The 18882-nt window shown below is 38.8% G+C and overlaps 1 protein-coding gene across 3 annotated transcripts in view; it reads left to right on the forward strand.

Annotated features, from left to right (window-relative positions):
- Positions 1–5050: 5050 nt before the first annotated feature.
- LOC306997105 (ethanolamine-phosphate cytidylyltransferase-like) overlaps positions 5051–18882 on the forward strand; it is a 56827-nt gene continuing 42995 nt past the window's right edge. The window contains exon 1 of one of the 3 annotated variants that reach the window (XM_079610192.1): positions 5051–5309. In XM_079610192.1, the coding sequence (XP_079466318.1) occupies positions 5236–5309 (74 nt within the window). In that variant the 5' untranslated portion in view covers positions 5051–5235. The remainder of the gene's footprint in view (positions 5310–18882) is intronic. The other 2 variants (XM_079610194.1, XM_079610193.1) reach the window with 2 other exon arrangements.

Raw genomic sequence — 18882 nt, forward strand, 5'->3', positions numbered from 1 at the left:
AACCCAGATATTTTTTAGAGTGGGGTTTTAGGAATACAATGAGAGATGTCAACTTACCCAGGGTTAATTGTTAACCCAGAGTTAATTGTTAACCCCGGGTCAAATATGAGCAGCAGTGTTAAATGCAAGATTCAATCACGTTTATTTGTATAGCGCTTTTTACAATACACATCGTTTCAAAGCAGCTTTACTGAAAGTGCACGAGTCCACATTACTATTTACAGTGATCTGTTATCAGAGGAAACTGTCTGAGTTATGTATTTCAGAAATGTACATATACAAATCACAGTTAGCGAAACATTTACTAATTTAACCCCTTATATTGGCATACACAGCCATTACATATTTAAAACAGTAATATCCTATACTAAACCTAAACTAATCTTGACAAACTATATCATTTGAAAGCTTACAATCTCTAGTTTACATATTTGGTGACTGATTTTCTAAATAAATGACAGAGGAGCCGTAATTTATCAATTTGCAGCAAGAATATGTTCATACTCCTGAGGCGTGTTCAGACCTTTATTTTGAAATAGTGATGAACATGAAAAATCATGAAAGAATGGTAGAAACCTCCGTTTGTTTTCATGCCAAGAGTTCAAAAGATAGCATCCATTCAATTATTTTAGAAAAAAAGCTCTGAAAATGATTTAAATATAAAGAAATAATAATAGATTCAGCATTAGTGATGTGGCAGCGAGCTATAATGCACATACGTGATCTTCTGTGTTTCTTAGAGGTTGAATTCATTTCTAAATCTGCTAAACTTCAACACTACTTCTGAATAGGATGTCTACTTCATCAATTGTATGAAAATTGTAAAAATAATGGTTCAGACTCAAACCACATATGGAAATGGTGGCGCCCTTATATGGGCAGTAATGTCGACTAGTGGAGAAGTGTGGTACTGCGCACAAACTAAATCTCACTGAAAGATTTTTATTTTTTTTTGCATTTTTAGAGTCCACCAGGTTTTGAAAATATATATTTTATATAAAATAGAAATAATTAATTTTTTTTACATTGTACATTTTCAAAAACTAATTTGAAAATGTCTTCTTTAAAACAAGACCAATCTTACATCTATATTCCAAAGCTTTCTTGAATTACAACCATTTAAGTTCCGAATGTGCATTTTTATGTCTATTAAAGGGGGTAACAATGTAATAATTGAATGCAGAAACAATGAGCTCATTGAAGCAATGAATACTTGTTTGTTAACAAATGATTATGACATTTAGAAAAATGTAGCGTTGGTGCATGTTGAGATAGATAGGCCTATTAGATATTAGATTAGAAAAGATATAAGGTGGTGCTGGATGGCAGAGGCTAAATACACATAAATAAATGCATAATTCATTAAAATAAACATGAATAAATCATAATGATAATAGAAAGTGGCTGTAAGAAAAGAGCTAAAGAGCTTTGGGAATCTCCATTTCCAGCATCAGGACAATCATTACGAAGATCCAGTCAACTGAAGATGTTACGAGTCTATAATGTCCAGATCAATCTCAAGTCATGGAGTGAGACGAGATTCCCATCCAGAAGACGAGTAGAGACAACAGCATTGAGTCTATACACTACTTACACTAACACTGAGACGAAACCAATGATGAAGAACTGCCGCAAGAACTGAGGAAATATCATTCAGATTTCAAATCTGTTAGGTTTCATTAGTTAACATTAGCTAATTAACTAAAATGAACTAACAATGAGCAACACATTTCTTACTGTACTTGTTCATCTTTAATGTTAGTTAATAAAAATCCAGCTGTTCATGTTTGTTCATCTTTGTTTAGTGCATTAACTAATGTTGACAAACACAAGCTTCGATTTTAATAATGTATAAAATAATGAAATTAATATTAACTGAGATTAATAATTGCTGTATAAGTGCAGTTCATTTCATTATTAGTTCATGTAATTAACTACTAATTAGTAATTAACTACTGTTAACTAATGAACCTTATTGTAAAGGGTTTCCTCAAACCTGTCCAAATCAATATTCATCATCCATAATTATATCATTAAATAAACATCATTATAGAGGACTTGCATCTCAAAGCAAGAAGACAAAAGTTCTGATAGAAAAGTCTTCAGAAGGAACGGGAATAAAGAGGAGATGGGGTGAAGTGAAATATATTTCTTTCTTTTTTTTTCTTTTTTTTTCTTTCTTTATTTATATTGTTTGCTTATTTATTTATTAATTTATGTATCATTCATTGCATTTTATACGCTGTTAATAGTTTTGTTGTTTGCTGTTTTGGGGTTTGAATGTGTACTGAATGTGCTGTTTTATGTGTATAAATCATGTACATAAAAACATTTTAGTGAACTTTTGGCTAATGATTGTTCACTGAAGTTATTGTGTTGCAGTGTTTTTGTTGTTTTAATTTACAAACTCAAACTAGAATATTTTGCATAATGTCTAGTCTCTTTGCTAGATCAATAGAATATGTTTTGATCACTTTGAGATGGTACTGCACAACTCTGTTTAAAAATAGGCCTATATACTATATACTACATTTGATTTGACTTATTTCTTTCAACAAGAGTATTCAAATTTGTAACGTACAAATGCTGCATTCATTGAAAAATATAGAATAAAATGTGTTTTCCGCTAATATTTGTATTATTTCATGTGAAATGTATTGTGTATAATTTATTGTTTACAAGATATGAGACTCTTACCTCGCCATGGCAACACCGTTGAAGATATCCAATATCTGTTCATAAATTATCATCTTCAATGTATTGCCATCATGTATTGGCAGAATGAAGCCTCTTAGAGGAATAGTCAAACATTCAGAGCTTGATTTTTAATCCACAATCAAACCGAAATATCTGACCTCCTGTTGGTCGGAGCTAATGACTGTAAATCAGAAAGCTGTCCAGCTTGTGTGTGTGTGTGTGTGTGTGTGTGTGTGTGTGTGTCGAGTTTCATGCAATTTGAAGCATGCTAAGAGTCACCCAAAAAGAATATTAAAGTCTGATGCATTGCCATGGCAACAGTATTAAAGATATCAAGAAACCTTTCACAGGTCTACATCTGCCATGTCTTGACATTATTATGACGATGTTTGAAAGAGGACGATTTCAAAGCATTAAAAAAATTACACACTTCCTGTTGCCAGTTGGTGGCGCTATAACTTTGACTCACAATAGTCATATCAATGTGATCGGCGTCTTACAACGAACACACAGCTGAAGTTTCATCAAAATCATCAATGCTGCAGAAGTTGTAACACACTTCCTGTTTCCCTTTCCTCGCCATGAATTCGTTTCCCACGGCCAAACGGTTTGAGATATCAAACATCCGTGAGCATTTTAGCATTCTCATTGTCTTGGCTTCATGCTGGCCGAGTTTGGTGGCGATCGGATGAATTCCCTAGCAGGAGAATATCAAATTCCAGAGCATGCGTTTTTCAAACAACCCATAATAGCTGACTTCTTGTTGGGGGCGAAGCTTATGACTATAAGTGCGGAAGTTGTTCAGCACGATGAGGTCTATGCTTACTAAAAAGCATACTTTCTTGAGTAGATACTTATTTAAAATAAGTAATTACTCCACAACTGCTAAAAGAGTGAATGTGTGTAGTATGAATGTAATCTTGACGTACTACATTCGCCATGTTGCCCTTATCACATGATCTACCAGCGTCAGTTGTGTCGCTTCCCAAATCCTCTCCTGTTGCCTCATGGGATAGTAAAGTGTCCATCAGATCCACACGTCAGAATCCGGGGGCTTTTTCCTACTCTTTTGAGTGAATTCAGACATACATGTACTTCTTTTTGTTACATACTGTTTTTCACCTAATACAGTATATAGTAGGGAAGTACGGTATACATCACGATAATGCACATGATGTTATCGTGGGAACTTCAAAATACCGTGAATAATTATTTATAACAAATTATTCAGATTTTCAGAAGGCATTTTAAGAAAACTTTTCATTCAACCAGTTGAAATAAAAAAATTTAAAGGTGTAGTACAACTAGTGGCTTAAATGGGTACTGCAGTCCAAATTCACAATTCCAGAGAGTTGTTCCCCGCCTCCTCAGACTCGATAACGCGGGTTGCCAGATTGAGGACACGCAATTTACAATGGAATGTGAGGAGACTTGCAACTTGTAAGTTGATGAGTTGATTTATTGACTTGATATCACGTTTTTAATATGCTAATATGAGTTTTTTAGATGGGTGCGGAAGCTTTATAGGTCGGTTAGAATCTGCGATCTTTGACCCAGTTCGTTCGCTTTGCTTCCATGGCAACAATTTGCTGTGTTTTCCACCAAATGGCAACCTATGGTGGCGAAATATTGGCTGAACTGGCAGTGGGCGGAGTCACACAGATCAAAGCAAAAACACACATTCCAACACAGAATGCACATTTCAAAGTAAAATAACTGGCTGTAGAAGTGTTAACTCAGCATGTTTCCTAAATATCTGCAAACATATTATGGTATTTTAATAGCCTACTTTAGTACAGTCAAAAACTTACATACAACACCTTTAAAATGTGGTGATGTTGGTGATAAACAACACCAACACAGTTTAGAAGCAGAATGTGTGCACATTTGCAAGAGCTTTTGAGCATGTTAAGGCCAACAAAGGTGCACGAACATTAAATAATAATCAAATCATTATTATTGAAAAACAGTAGGGCTCGCGTCATCATAACTGTTAACTCGACTCGTGCACGTTCATCATCCTGCTTGGTAAACGAGACGCGTGCAGTCCGCTAGTGTGGATTTCAACTGGTCACATGACACGAGAGCTGGGATTATGTAAGAGAGTATAATGTCGCTTATCGTACGAGTCCGTGCCATATGACGCCACTTCCCAAGGAGCGAACTCTCAAACCCTACTATAGCAAAGGCGCAGTACATGAATATACATGTGCTCGTGCTGGCGTTACACATTAATATTCACGAGCCACGCCATGACTAGCAGGATTCGTTCATTCGCCAACGCCTCTTCAGCATATTAATTAATGCAAACGTCATCTCACATGGCTAATATTCATGAGGAAGCCTTCGCGGTAGTGCGATGCGTAATTCTGCTGGCCGCTGGAGGAGGCGTTGTCCCTCAGTACCGCGTCACCGTCGTTTCATGCAGAAGCCGGCTATCCTGGAGGCTTCCCGGTCCTGTGACACACACTGAATACCTATCGAGTGTATTATCCGTGTTTAGCCGTTGATTAGTGCTTGCGAACGGGGTTTTATGAGATGATGAAGAACGGGCATCATGTGATCAGTCCGGAGAAGAGGAGGCGCGCGGTGCGCGTCTGGTGCGATGGATGGTGAGTGAGATACTGCGATATTCCGGCATATGTGTCTGATGTACTGGCATATAAATCTGATTCTGCAGGAGAAACACCAGAGCACACGACTCTGGTCACTGAAATAAGAGTATGTGACCGGACTGTAGATCTGACAGCCACTGCAACACATCCAATATAAAGTCTAGAACTTTTTACTGTTTCCATTTATATTACACTACTACTACTAACATTTCATCTACTAATAGAAAAATAACTATGGATATTTAATCATACTAATAAATAATCATACTAATATATATATTTGGGATGCACTAACATGACCATTTTAATTCTTTATATTTGAAAGATGATAACCGATATATTGGCTGATAAATCTAAATCCAAATTTTAATATCATTTTCGAGAGCCTGATTACAAAAACAAAAGTCTGACCATTAAAATCCATGTCCATAACACACAATTATAATGTTCTCATTATAATTTTATGTAGCCGATATGACACTTTACTGTATTTTCCTTTTTTGAAGTGATTTCAATCATATTTTAAGCAATTCAAACCCATCATGTTGAACAGTGCGCATCTGAAGAGTCTCAGCTGAAGGAAATAATACATTATTTATCGGCTTTAATATATCGGGCGAATTTTCTTATCGGGCTGATAACGCTAACATTAAAAATGAACATATATCGGCCGATACCGATATGGTGACCGATATATCGTGCATCCCTAATATATATATATATATATATATATATATATATAAGAGTAATAGTAGACTAATAGACAAATGCTATTACGGTGGATTTCCCTGTCCAATACAACATGATATTGGGAGTCTTCACATGACTTTTGATTTAATGAACTAAATCTCTGCTGACTTTATGGAGATTTCTCTGCTCTGAAATCAAAAACAGACCAATACAGTACGAGTAACTTTTGCATATTTGTTTTAATAACAATAACTGCTTTATAACAGCAAAAACAATAGTGATGATTATATTGAAGATATTATATGTTGGATAAGTTTAGCACACTAAAAAAACACTAGCCATTTCTCACAGGAACACGTGTCATCTAACATGCTTTTTGGTTTGGGTGTCTACGTTGAGATATTAGGATATTGTTTCCGTCTAAAAGCAGATTGATTGAAGCGTGAGAGTGTGTGTGGCTGGGAAGAGGTGTCTGGATTCATGTGCAATGCATGATGGACAGGATTATTGAGCCTTTCTCTTCCAGAATTCCAGCCATTTCTGTCTGCCCGTGCGATGTGTTTTTACCCCCGAATGTTGCCGAATGTTTGGGATGCCAGAATATTAGACAGTGGAATGAACCACCAATGAGAGGCAGTGTAAACACAGACCCCCCGCCCCCCCCCACACCTGACTGTTTTTCCCATAAATCCCTGCACTGCATAATAGGAGAAAGTCAGAGAGAGATTCGCCTCGTGATGCTGTTTCTCTGGCGCTGCGTCAGGGACTGAAGCACCTTCAGGTGACGATGTGTGAAGCCGTATGAAATCAACATTCATTGCCTCAAATAAGGAAAATATTATGAAGAAAGTTTGTAACTAGGCTGCTCTGACTTCCATAGTAGTAAAAAAACATACAATGGAAGTCAATGGTGCAATAAAACGGTTCAGTTTTCCACATTTTTCACAATATCTTCTTTTGTGTTCAATTATACAGGTTTGGAAAAACAAAACAAAATAAATTTTTGGGTGAACTATAATTTTTAAGTGTTTTTGATCGCGCAGCTTTTGTTTGATGCGTTGATGTAATTCACCCTGAAAGGCGGGACTTATTGAATGGCTCCTCCCCCTTTTCAAACAGCCAATAGCGTTTAGTTTCCCTCACAGACTGCGAGTCGCACATGGAAGTGAATCCGAGCGCTGATGATACGCTGGACTCAATAGTAGACGTGAATAAATTCTAGCCGTTTCATTCTTAACCAACGTACGGTTGGAGAACGGGATAAAACTCGAGCGTTTGAGCAACCGAACACACACTCCCACCCGTATTGCTGTGTGTGTCGACGCTCGCTTCGGCCAGCTGGTGTTTATAGCAGAGGGGGCGGAGCTTCAGATTCTAGAGAGCATTTGATTGGACAGAAGATGTGATGGTAAACTGAAGTCTGCGTTGATGTCATTAAAATCCCTGATCCATTTTAGTGTTTTGAATGCAAGTTTTGAATGCTTATATCTCCTAAATGTGAATTTTGTCATTGTTCTGGTGCACAGCTTGTTCATAACCTAAGGCTAACATACACTCATACTAAAAGCTAAAAAAAAACGTATATTTTGATTTCAGGGGGCTTTAAAGCATGTTTCCTTTAACAACATGTGATGTTTACATTTGACTAGGCGTGAGAAAGTGACATAAACCATGTGAAATCCGATCAGAGCGGTCAGACTGAGACGGATTTACAGAAATGCAGGATTTAAACCGCTTATGAATGTGGCTCAAAATCGCATTTCATGTCATTTTTCATCGGATTCCAATCGGATATGCACAAAAATGGGATTCGAAAGCGTGTTCCCCCATGTCCCCGTGAGCAAAGCCCCTCATGGTAAATGCATTGAGTGTGTGGTCAAGCTCAAGCTGTGCGTAACGCTTGTTAAACTGCACACATGTGATGAGTGAGTAAAAAGGAAAGGCTTTACTCGAGACCTTCAGAGGAAAGAAGAAGCCTGTCCGTCCCTCGTGTGTTCTGCGATCGCTCAGGGCCCTGGGGATCCGCTGTTGAGCTCGAGGAGTGAGCGTTTCTCCAGAGATTCTCAGTTTAACATGGAGGAACTCTTTCTGGCCGGCTCTAGCACGGGTCCACCTCACTTTTCCAGGATCAACACCAGAGATCTCATGGTCCTGGAAACAGTCTTTTTTCTCTAGCTATCTCTGACCACCATTACAGGATTAGTTCAGCAACGGTGTGCCAAAGCTCCCATCTCCTTCATGGCCTCATCATGGAGGTCCTAAAGTCCTGAACGGCTATAATATGTGCCAATGGTGGACATGCAGGCATATATCAAGTTGAAGTCCTGAAAGGCACAGATTTGTGCTGGTCGGTATCGCCATTTTCACGGATTCACGTTTTTTAAGTTTACACGGAAATCCAAAGTTTGCGTTCTCGAGCCCCAAACACTGCTGTCGTGTAAATAAACGGCCAAAACACATTAAAAGTTGTCAGTTAAAACGGTGTCATGGACAATGATCGTTGTGATGGAAGTGAATCAATCAAATCTAACTTTATCTGGACAATAACTTTATTCTAGAGCTGCTGTAAAGCCAAACAATCTCTGTTACTGTAATCTCCTATTATCACTGTAAAGCTGCTTTGAAACACTATATTGTTAAAAGCGTTGTATAAATGCTATATAAGTGACTTGCAGTATACCGGTTCCTCTGGTATACAGACTTCAATTTTGTGTACAATATGTAATTTTTAAACGCCGCCATTCCGGTGCGTAGCTGAAAAAATCACTGCATCTATTCAATGCAAACCAATGTAGAATGTATTGAGATTAAAGGATTAGTTCACTTCAGAATTAATATCTCCTGATCATTTACTCTCCGCCACGTCATCAAGGAAGTTCATGTGTTTCTCTCTCCAGTCCAGTCGAACAGAAATGAAGGTTTTTGAGGAACACACTCCAGATGTTCTCCATATAGTGACTTCAATGGTCAAATCGTCCAAGACGAGCTTTTGTGGTTAAAAGTGTATAAACGTTTATTTTATATTTTATAAAATGGCGGCTGGTTTGTCTAGATGAGACTCTTATTCTTACTCTTAGTGTGGAGAATTTGAAGCTGAAACTCACATCTGGACCTTCGACCCGCTGGACCATTGAAGTCACTATATGGAGAACATCTGGAGTGTGTTCCTCACAAACCTTCATTTCTTTCTGACTAAAGAAAGAAAGATATGAACATCTTGGGTGACGTGGCGGAGAGTAAATGATCAGGACATTTCAATTCGGAAGTGAACTAATCCTTTAACTAATGGTTGTAACTTAATATCCCAACAATAAATAACCCACATAACTAACTTTTGTTAATATAGCATATATTTGATTTTCGAGATGCAGCTCATGAAGACTGCTATTGAAATCTGAAGTCTCGCTGTTCTTAGTTAATTAATGGTGATGAGAAACATCTGAGGCTGAACCTCAGATATCCGAGAGACGGAGAAGAGCTTTCTGTTAGATGTGTTCTGTGATGTGCTAGCAGAAAACTGTTGAAGTATTCACAAAGACTGAGGTCTCTTTCCTCGACACAACTGAAGCCTTGTAGTGCATAGTCATTTCACCGTCTAGAGACCCAATAGAGACCCTATATAGAGACCCGATATAGTCTGGCTATGAGAAACACATCTAGCCAAAATAACCTCGAATTTGGTTATTACCAAAACAACTTGCGAGATGTGTGATATTCCATCATGTAAGCAAAGTCAACAGTGACTACAAGGTGTTTGGTTTCATTTAATCTAATTGATGACTAGTCTAATCTTGGGCTATGGTTAGACATCAATAAAATGTAATCAATAAAATAGCCCAAATTTTGCCTTGTTTTAGTCTGGGCTGTGTTTTTGGACGGCTATTAGACGTCTTTTAAACGCAAAATTGCTCGCTGGGGCTTCTGTCACTTTGCTTTCAGGACTCCGGTTTTATGGCAGCAAGTTAGAGAATAGGGAAGAAGTGCCTCCTTCAAAGAGCGAATTAGGTTTTTACAGCAAGTGCAAATAATTCTGACGGTTTACACCATTATTACTCAGATTCGACCACGGGAACTTGTTTGATATGATAGATCAGCGCCTGTATTTATCGAGCCTCTGAGAATTACTCACAAGAACACTGCTAAGAATTGACTTAAGAGTAAAAAAAATCTTAAAAGTTAAAAGTTAGTTATCAAGCATCTCAGTCGTGATTTAAGTGAATTCTGGGACTAAATCTTAAGTGTCAGTCCTAGAGATGATTCACAACACTTTGCTGTGCCACAAACGGGATTCTGGATGACGACAGGCATGGACCAATCACTGAATAGATTTCCTTAATATTCTCAGATAACTTCACATTGAATGGTGTCATTCCTAAGAGGAGTTTACATTCAACACACATTTGACTCATTTTCAAGAGAATACATTCTGGAAAATGAAAGATAAACACGTTTTACACCATTTAATGTTAAACCGGTGTGCTGTTAACTGACCGGCTAAGCTAGATTTGATGATATAATCAGACAACATGGATTCCCGAACCGGCGGGAGAAAGAAGAGCTAGTTTTGCTGACTGAGTCGAACAGCAGAAACATGTTATAAAAGGTTCAGCCCAACATGAACCAGCGCTGAGAAAGATGATGTCCAAACGAGACCGTTTGAAGAACTGCTCGTCGTCAAACACAGTCTTGAGAGACCTCTCGATCTGTCGTAAAGTGTGATTCTTTGCTTTAAGCCATTTGATAACTTGCTTTTATACTTAAGTTTGAAAGTAGGAGTACATTTCATGAATTCTCAGCACTGAAGACTAAAAATGGCACTTTAAGAAGCTTGATAAATATTTTTATATTCAGATCGTCCAGAAATGTCAGGACAGACAACAAGCCAGGTTGAAATAAGTGGGCCACATTTGACTTTTAGGCACAGAACAAGCTTCTGTCACTTTACAACCCGATCTTATGGCATTACGTACGGGTTTTACGAGGTGGCTAATTCGCATAATGAGCTACCCCTGACTCCGCCCCTAAACCTACCCAATCATGTGGGTCCAGACAAATCGTACGAATTCGTATGAGTGAGGTCGTACGAATTAGCCACCTTTTAATCATTCGTACGCATTGGTCGTGAGATAGCGTTGGCATACACCAGCTTGGTTAAATCTGGGAGCAGATCTTCTCTAAGGTTCGTGTTGAAGCCTGGAGAATGGAGATCGTATCCTCAGAGAAATCTGAGAGCCAGAACCCGAGACGAGGCCAGGGGTCAACACTGAGACGGACAGTCTCGATGTCTCGATGTCCGGGTGTTCAGGCGAGGAAAGGGATCCGATGGAGTAACTGGCCGACGGAAGAAGTAACACAGAGTCACCAAACTACCAGAGGTGGACAGTAACAAAGTACATTTCCTTGAGTACTGTACTTAAGTACACTTTTTGAGTATCTGTACTTTACTTGAGTATTATTTTTTCTGGAAACTTTTACTTTAACTTTACTACATTTGAAAGACAAACATCGTACTTTTTACTCCACTACATTTCTGTCAATGGGCCTTGAGTAGAAAGTATAACGTCAGGGATGATTTTGGTTGCATTTTGGTTGGAAATAATAGTCTGGTTGACGTCAGAACTCGACTGATGTTGGTTTCTGACGTCAACCGATTTTCAACCACAATACAACGTCTGTCCAACGTTGGAGATTAACGTCAATCTGACATTGGATTCTGACATCAACATGCTTTTAATTTTCAACGTTGGGTTTGGTCTTCTAAATGCAAATTTTGTCATTGTTTTAGAGCACACTAGCTTATAGATAACAGTAAGGCTAACATATTCATACTAAAAGCCAAAAAACTGGGAACAGCCATTTGGGTGTCCGAAACCATTGTGGACGTTATTGAGTACACTTATTCAATCCCATGACTGGAACTGTGTTCTAGAAATAAATGTGATATTGATATGAGGGTAGGCAGGCAGAGATTCAGAGGCATAAGGTACTGTAAATTGGCTATTACATGCAACAATAATAAAACAATGCTTTGACATTTACTTTTATACTTAAGTACTTTTAAAAATTAGTACTTCTGTACTTTTACTTAAGTAAAAATCGGTCTTTACAACTTTTACTTGTAACGGAGTAATATTTGACCAGTAGTATCTGTACTTTTACTCAAGTAAGGAAGTTGTGTACTTTGTCCACCTCTGCAAACTACACGACTGACAGACTGATCAATCAGGAGATGAGCGCACGAGTATTGCTTATGCTCTGCTAAAGAAAGTGCTGTGTATGGCAAATCATACGTTTTTTCTGTTATGATAACCATTTTTAAAAAAATCTAGCATTTAAGTAAAACTACTGTATTGTATTGTATTTCTTTATTGTCCACCAAGGTGGAAATTTGTCTTTGGCTCACCAGGTTATAAAATAATACAGGCAGTAATATAGTAAAAAACAAAACGAAGATGAAAACCCAGGACAAAAACACAGACAGATTCACATTACATAAAAATACAGTTTTCATACCACTGTCATTTATCGATCACTTGCGGAGTTGAGTTTTTCAAATACAATAACAATAACAAACATCTTGTCTGATGTTTGTTATTGTATTTGAAAAACTCAACTCCGCAAGTGATCGATAATGATAATGACACAAATGAGGCAACGTCAAAAAACAACAACAAAAAGGAAAATGGAGAAAATGTAAAACAGAAAATCACCTTTATCAAATCAAGTCATGTGGCACTATATTTACATAATTCGAAAAGGGTTTCCAGATTTTATAAAATATTGAATATGTGATCTTCTGTACAGCAGCAAATCTCCGACAACCATAATCCAACTGGCACTTCAGTGTCTGCTTTCCATCTCAAAGCAATGCATTTTTTAGCTATTACAACAACATTTCAGTAAGCTTCATAAGGCTAGAGTTGGTTAAACTGCCTAATAAACACACCTCTGGGTCCATTGGGAGTTGAGAATTTGAATAGCGTTTGGAATAAAAGACGTCTTAAACACATTTTTATTCGCTAGAGGGATTATACCTGATTTCAAGGACTCAAACTGACTAAAGAGAGAGCGATAACTATCTGCAAGATTAGTCCTGGCCTCCTTCTTTGCCCTTTCAGTGTAGAGTTGTACTAAGAGTTTGTTCTTAGATCTGCAGTTTAAGTGATCATATACCAGGAGATTTTTGATGCCAAGTTAATCCACTCTCTACAATAGATGTGTACACACGTTCTAAAACATGTGACCTTGGACCACAAAACCAGTCTCATGGGTCTTTTTTATTATTATTGAGATTTATACCTCATGTCCATTTATGTTCACGATTGTGCTGCATTCACTCACAAAAATACATGAAAAAAATACATATTTATATATTTACGGCAGGAAATTTACTAAATATCTTCATGGAACATGATACTTAATATCCTAATGATTTTTGGCATAAAAGGAAAATGTATCATTTTGACCCATACAATGTATAGTTGGCTATTGCCACAGATATACCCGTGCGGCTCCAGACTGGTTCTGTGATCCAGGGTCACATATGATGTCTAACTCCAACCCCAACAAATTTGTCTAAGAAGAAATAAACGTTGCGAGCAGGGTGCGATTTGCCGGGGGGATGCGTGGGATTTCCCCCTTTCTGGTCAATGTATCCCTGCCTCTGCTTAATTATTTGTATCCCCGGTGGGGATAAATTTATTCCCCCCTCAAAGTGATCATAGTGCTACTACACTAGTGGCGAGACTGATCACAAAACTTATCACTGATCCGTGGTTTGATTAAAGTCAATTTTATTTTTAAATGATTACTCACTCACTCTTGAGCGTCTGGCGCGAGTGATTTTAATGTTAAGTCAATGTAAAGACGCGTTAACGCACGGCTAGAGGTCCTGTGGTGCGAATGAGGCGTTTAGCGCGGGGCCGTGCTTATAGCCTCATTCGCGCGTCCAGTTTGCGCGATTGAGGCACATTGCTAACACAGATAATGCATCTGTCTTTTCTATCATTTCACTGTAGCTCAGCATCACGATGTAAAGTTAAAGTTATTTCATGATCACAGTTCTGTGGAAAGATTGTGGGGAAAGATAAGCTATTAGAATAAAAATATTGCGTTAGGCTGCTTCATGAGTTAATAAGAAAAAAGATTTTACATTTCCTGCAAATGCAGTGATAAAGTTCATGTTGCATGATTTATTTTTATGAATAAAAATGTTTCAAAACATCCCCCCCTCTGTTTTTTTCACAAATCGCACCCTGGCTGCGAGCATTTTTTAAAAATGTACTCTGAATTCTCACATGTGAGTCCAATTATAAATGCTGAGTTCTGAGCTGAAATGTCCAGTGAGTGGCGCTAATCTTAATGCTCCATTTAAAATAAAGTACACTAAAGCCTAAACCCAATAGTGTTCACAAAAGCAAATTTTATATAAAAATGCAATCGTAACCATGCATTTTAACTTGTTTCTCGTCTTTCACTAGATAAATGTTGTGAGCAAGTCAAGTCACATTATATTTATAAAGCGCTTTTTACAATACAAAAAAGTGCATCACCAACCCTGAATGTCTACACTGAACTCATTCATAGTAATGTAACCCCTCCCTGCCATAGCGTGACCAGTACAGAGAGCACATCACGTAATGTTTGACGCTCAAGAACACATTAAGCCGTGTTGAGCAATGGTCAGCACTTAGTCAGCACAAAGACATTGAGAAAGCCTTCAGGAACACAACTATAAATAGCATGTTATGTGATTACGGTAAAACGAAGGGCAGCCTGGTGTGTCTTTTAACAGCTGTGTTAACCTCTAAAGAATAACCCAACATGTCGTGGTGTGCATTGACCACATGCCATGCAGGTCTGATCAGCTGACGCTGGGTCAATCAGTCACTAAATCTTTCATCAGCACATGAGAATCTCAAAATGAGGCCGATACATTATAAGACAGTTCCCCCCTACATTACTGTAATCTGATTGTTGCACTTTATGATCCTCATTAGACTCCCATTACTATAATATTGTAAAAAATCGCATCAAATTCATGGTGCTTTCTCGCTGTGCTGCGTGTGATGGCATCTCCGGAGTCTAACACGCAGAGCTCAGGTGCAGTTTGGGTGCCGGAAAACACAAACCCGTTCGGTAGTTAATGTTTCATGCTCACGGCCAGCTGTGATCCTGAAGATACAGCAGAGCCAGGCCAACGTGGGCTAGCCGTTGACATCAACATCTTATTTTACTTCACTTTCAATGCACATCATATGACCTAAATGGCATCAAAATAATAAATAGTCAAAGCACAGAATATAATAGGTCCATATAAATATAACCCAGATCTCACAGTGATCTCACCATGAGCAGTACTCGTGAGATGATCACAATCTGAGTTCACAGTGAGCTACAATAGATAGATAGATGGCCTTAATGTGGTCAAAGTGCACAAAGACTGGATACCCAGCATGCACTGCAGCATGAAGCTTTTGATCGTTCGTCACCATTGTTGAGATTCATACGCTGAGTCTTGATATCTCTTTTGTGTCTGAATGCCACAATAGTTCAAATGCTTGTCTTATTATACATTATTATACATACAAAATCCTTCAAAATGATCATCACACTGCTGGATCTCATACTATATAATCACAGTGCAATTACAAATATTGTGAGCTCATCATGTGACACCACTGTGATGTCACTGTGATAGTGTTAAGAAACAGGAAGTAGAATGACCGATATTTGAACCGCCTCCTCTCAACCTGCTCAACATTTAGCATTCACAATGAGTATCACAGTATGGTGCGATGTAACTGTGATCATCACATGATCTCACGTGTTGACTGGGCAGTATCGGGTACAAAAACCTTGGGATTGTTATCGATAACACATCACGGTTTAGTTCGCATATTACAGTTTTTCTCAGTCGCTTTGGTGCATTTCTCACATAACTATTTACATTTGCACAACAGTTAGTTCAACCTCCACAACATTTGGTCATTTGTGCACTTCATTAGCAGTTTCTCATTCCTTCGAACAAATTGCAAATGCTTTTGGACATGCATCAATTGCTTTCATACAACTCTCTGCTGTTTTCTAACATTATCATTTGCTTATGTCATGTCAGTCAAAATTAACTATACTTGTGAATGCTGAATAGTCATTCCATATTAAACTAATAGTCCTCCTTTCATTGCTTGAGTCATTACATACAAAAATGTTGAACTAGTGTCAAAATCTGTCAAGCAAATTTTACAAAAAACATTTAATCTTTTTTTTTTCTGAAAATGTCTCCTAAATTGAACAATTTATCTTAGATGAATCTCAACTTTCACTGATGCGAAGGGGTGTGTGAAGCATTAGTTGCAACCAATGATAAGCCACTTCTCTACAATCACTGTCAGAGCTGAATCCCATAAACCCCCCACTTTACAAGCATATACGAACCAAGCAGGACATAGTGTGTACCATTTCTACAATACTGTGACACAGAAATGGAAGGCCAGCCTTGTGGAAGAGGGGTGAGGGTGAGGGTGCGGGTGAGGGTGCGGGTAAGGGTGAGGGTGCGGGTGCGGATGCGGGTGAGGGTGCGGGTGAGGGTGCGGGTGCGGGTGCAGGACGGGGAAGGGGAAGGGGAAGGGGAAGAAGAGGCCAAGGACATAGGCGGATCCCTGATGAAATCAGGGCTACAATTGTGGATCATGTTGTCAATCACGGCCTCACAACGGCTGAGGCTGGTCGAAGGGTGCAGCCAAATGTTGGGAGAACCACTGTAAATTCAATTATTCAAACATTTCGTCGGGAGAACAGGTGTGTATAAATGGCATATCCCCCGTCTTGCTCCATACAACACACAACATCTGCTGACTTTGTTAGACACTCTTTACAGGGACGTAATCCCTGAGAATGAGAGGGGTCTAACTGGAGACCATCTGAGCAAGCATGTTGTTGTTTTGGATTGCATTGATATTTGTTGTGATGTAGATGAAATTATGTGGCCAGACAGAGAGGAACGTCTGGATGTGCATGAATGATTACAGTACTATGTATGTTGTATGTTCAGTTCCAATATGTACTGCAGTATTGTTTACAGTTGTGCACAGCTCTACCCAAAGGGAGTTTATGTTTGTTGTAAATAAGGGTGTATTTTTTCTTTTGCACAATGCTGTGAAGAAATTAGAATTGCAAAGAGCATATGCAGTAAAAATGTGAAACATTCAGTGTCTTGTAGTTACCTCACTAAATACAGTAATGTGTAACTTTACTGTATTTTTCAAATGGCTGTGCAAATAGTATATAATGCCGCCTTGAGCATTTTCAGGTAGTGTCACCAATATCTGACTTTTTTGCATTGGAAAACATTTACAGAGTAAACTGTCATAATGAAAACATGACAAAGCCATTTGACTATCTTGTTCATAAGCAATGGTGTCAAGACTTTTCATCTTGATGACACTGACACTTTCATTGACATGAATACTTGCTTTTGAGGAATGAGCGATCCATTTTGAGCAAGTGACACGCTTTTGCAGGTTATCAACTAGGTTTTGCAGTTTGCACTAATTGTTTTGAGAACTGCATTAACTGTTGTGCAAATGTAAATAGTGATGTGAGAAATGCACCAAAGCGACTGAGAAAAACTGTAACTATTTGAGGCAAAAACTCAAGAAAAAGTTAGGATTTTAGTTTAGAAATAAGTCATGCTTCTCATTCAATGTGAGGAAGAAACGTACTCGGTTACTAACGTAACCTCGGTTCTCTCTAGAGAGAGGAACGAGTACTGCGTTGTCGTAGCAACGCATTGGGGAAAATCCTTTTCCACGAGAATACTGAAGCAAAAAATTATCCTTAATTTTGTATCTATGTAAAACGCTTTGCCACAGCATACAGACCTAGACGAGACAGCTCGCGCGCCTATTGGCTGCTGTGCGGCAAAAGCTTAAGCCAATCGAGCGAGCCCTTGAGTGACGTCACACCCAATGCCCTCCCGCGTCACGTCCCGCCGAAACGGGCGTGGCTTAGGGCTATATATTTCGCTCACAGGCTTATGAACTCTGATTTTTAACAGCGAAACAACCAGAGCGCATACACGGCAGGAAACGCAGTACTCGTTCCTCTCTCTAGAGAGAACCGAGGTTACGTTAGTAACCGAGTACGTTCTCTTACGAGAGATACTCTCGTACTGCGTTGTCGTAGCAACGCATTGGGGAACACCCTGTAAGACGCCGTGTGTGCAGTGATCCGACACCATAGACCCAGAGCACTGAGCTGGGGTTCATATAGTACATAATCACCTGTAGGACTCACAGAGAATCCTGAAAGAGGTGGGCTCTAACCACCATCTCTCACAAAAATGACTGCCTTAGCAGATCAGTATAGAATTGACTGCGCTTAGCAGATCAGTACAGAATACACTGCGCATAGCAGATCAGTACAGAATTAACTGCGCTTAGCAGTTTCAGCATAAAAATGCCATAATAGACGACTGAAATGTCAGTCTAACAAATACGGTTATTTAAACCGATAATATCTTGGCCTGTAAGGCGGGTACCTCGAGGTTATAAAACCTGATAAATGTAGACGGTGAGGCCCAGCCTGCCGCCATACAAATATCCTGTAAGGCAATCCCACTCGACCAAGCCCACGAAGAAGCCATACTTCTCGTGGAGTGCGCCCTAACACCCAAAGGGCACTGAATGCCTTTGGATGCGTACGCTAGAGCTATAGCGTCCACTATCTATCTGGATAGGCTCTGTTTCGAAGTGGCCAGTCCCTTGAGACGCCCACTAAACGAAACGAAAAGCTGCTCTGTCTGCCTGAAAGCAGACGAGCGCGACACGTAAGCTCTCAATGCCCTCACCGGGCAGATTAAGTTTTCGTCCATATTATC

Source organism: Phoxinus phoxinus (genome assembly GCF_949152265.1).
Source record: "Phoxinus phoxinus genome assembly, chromosome: 1".
Lineage (NCBI taxonomy): Eukaryota > Metazoa > Chordata > Actinopteri > Cypriniformes > Leuciscidae > Phoxinus > Phoxinus phoxinus.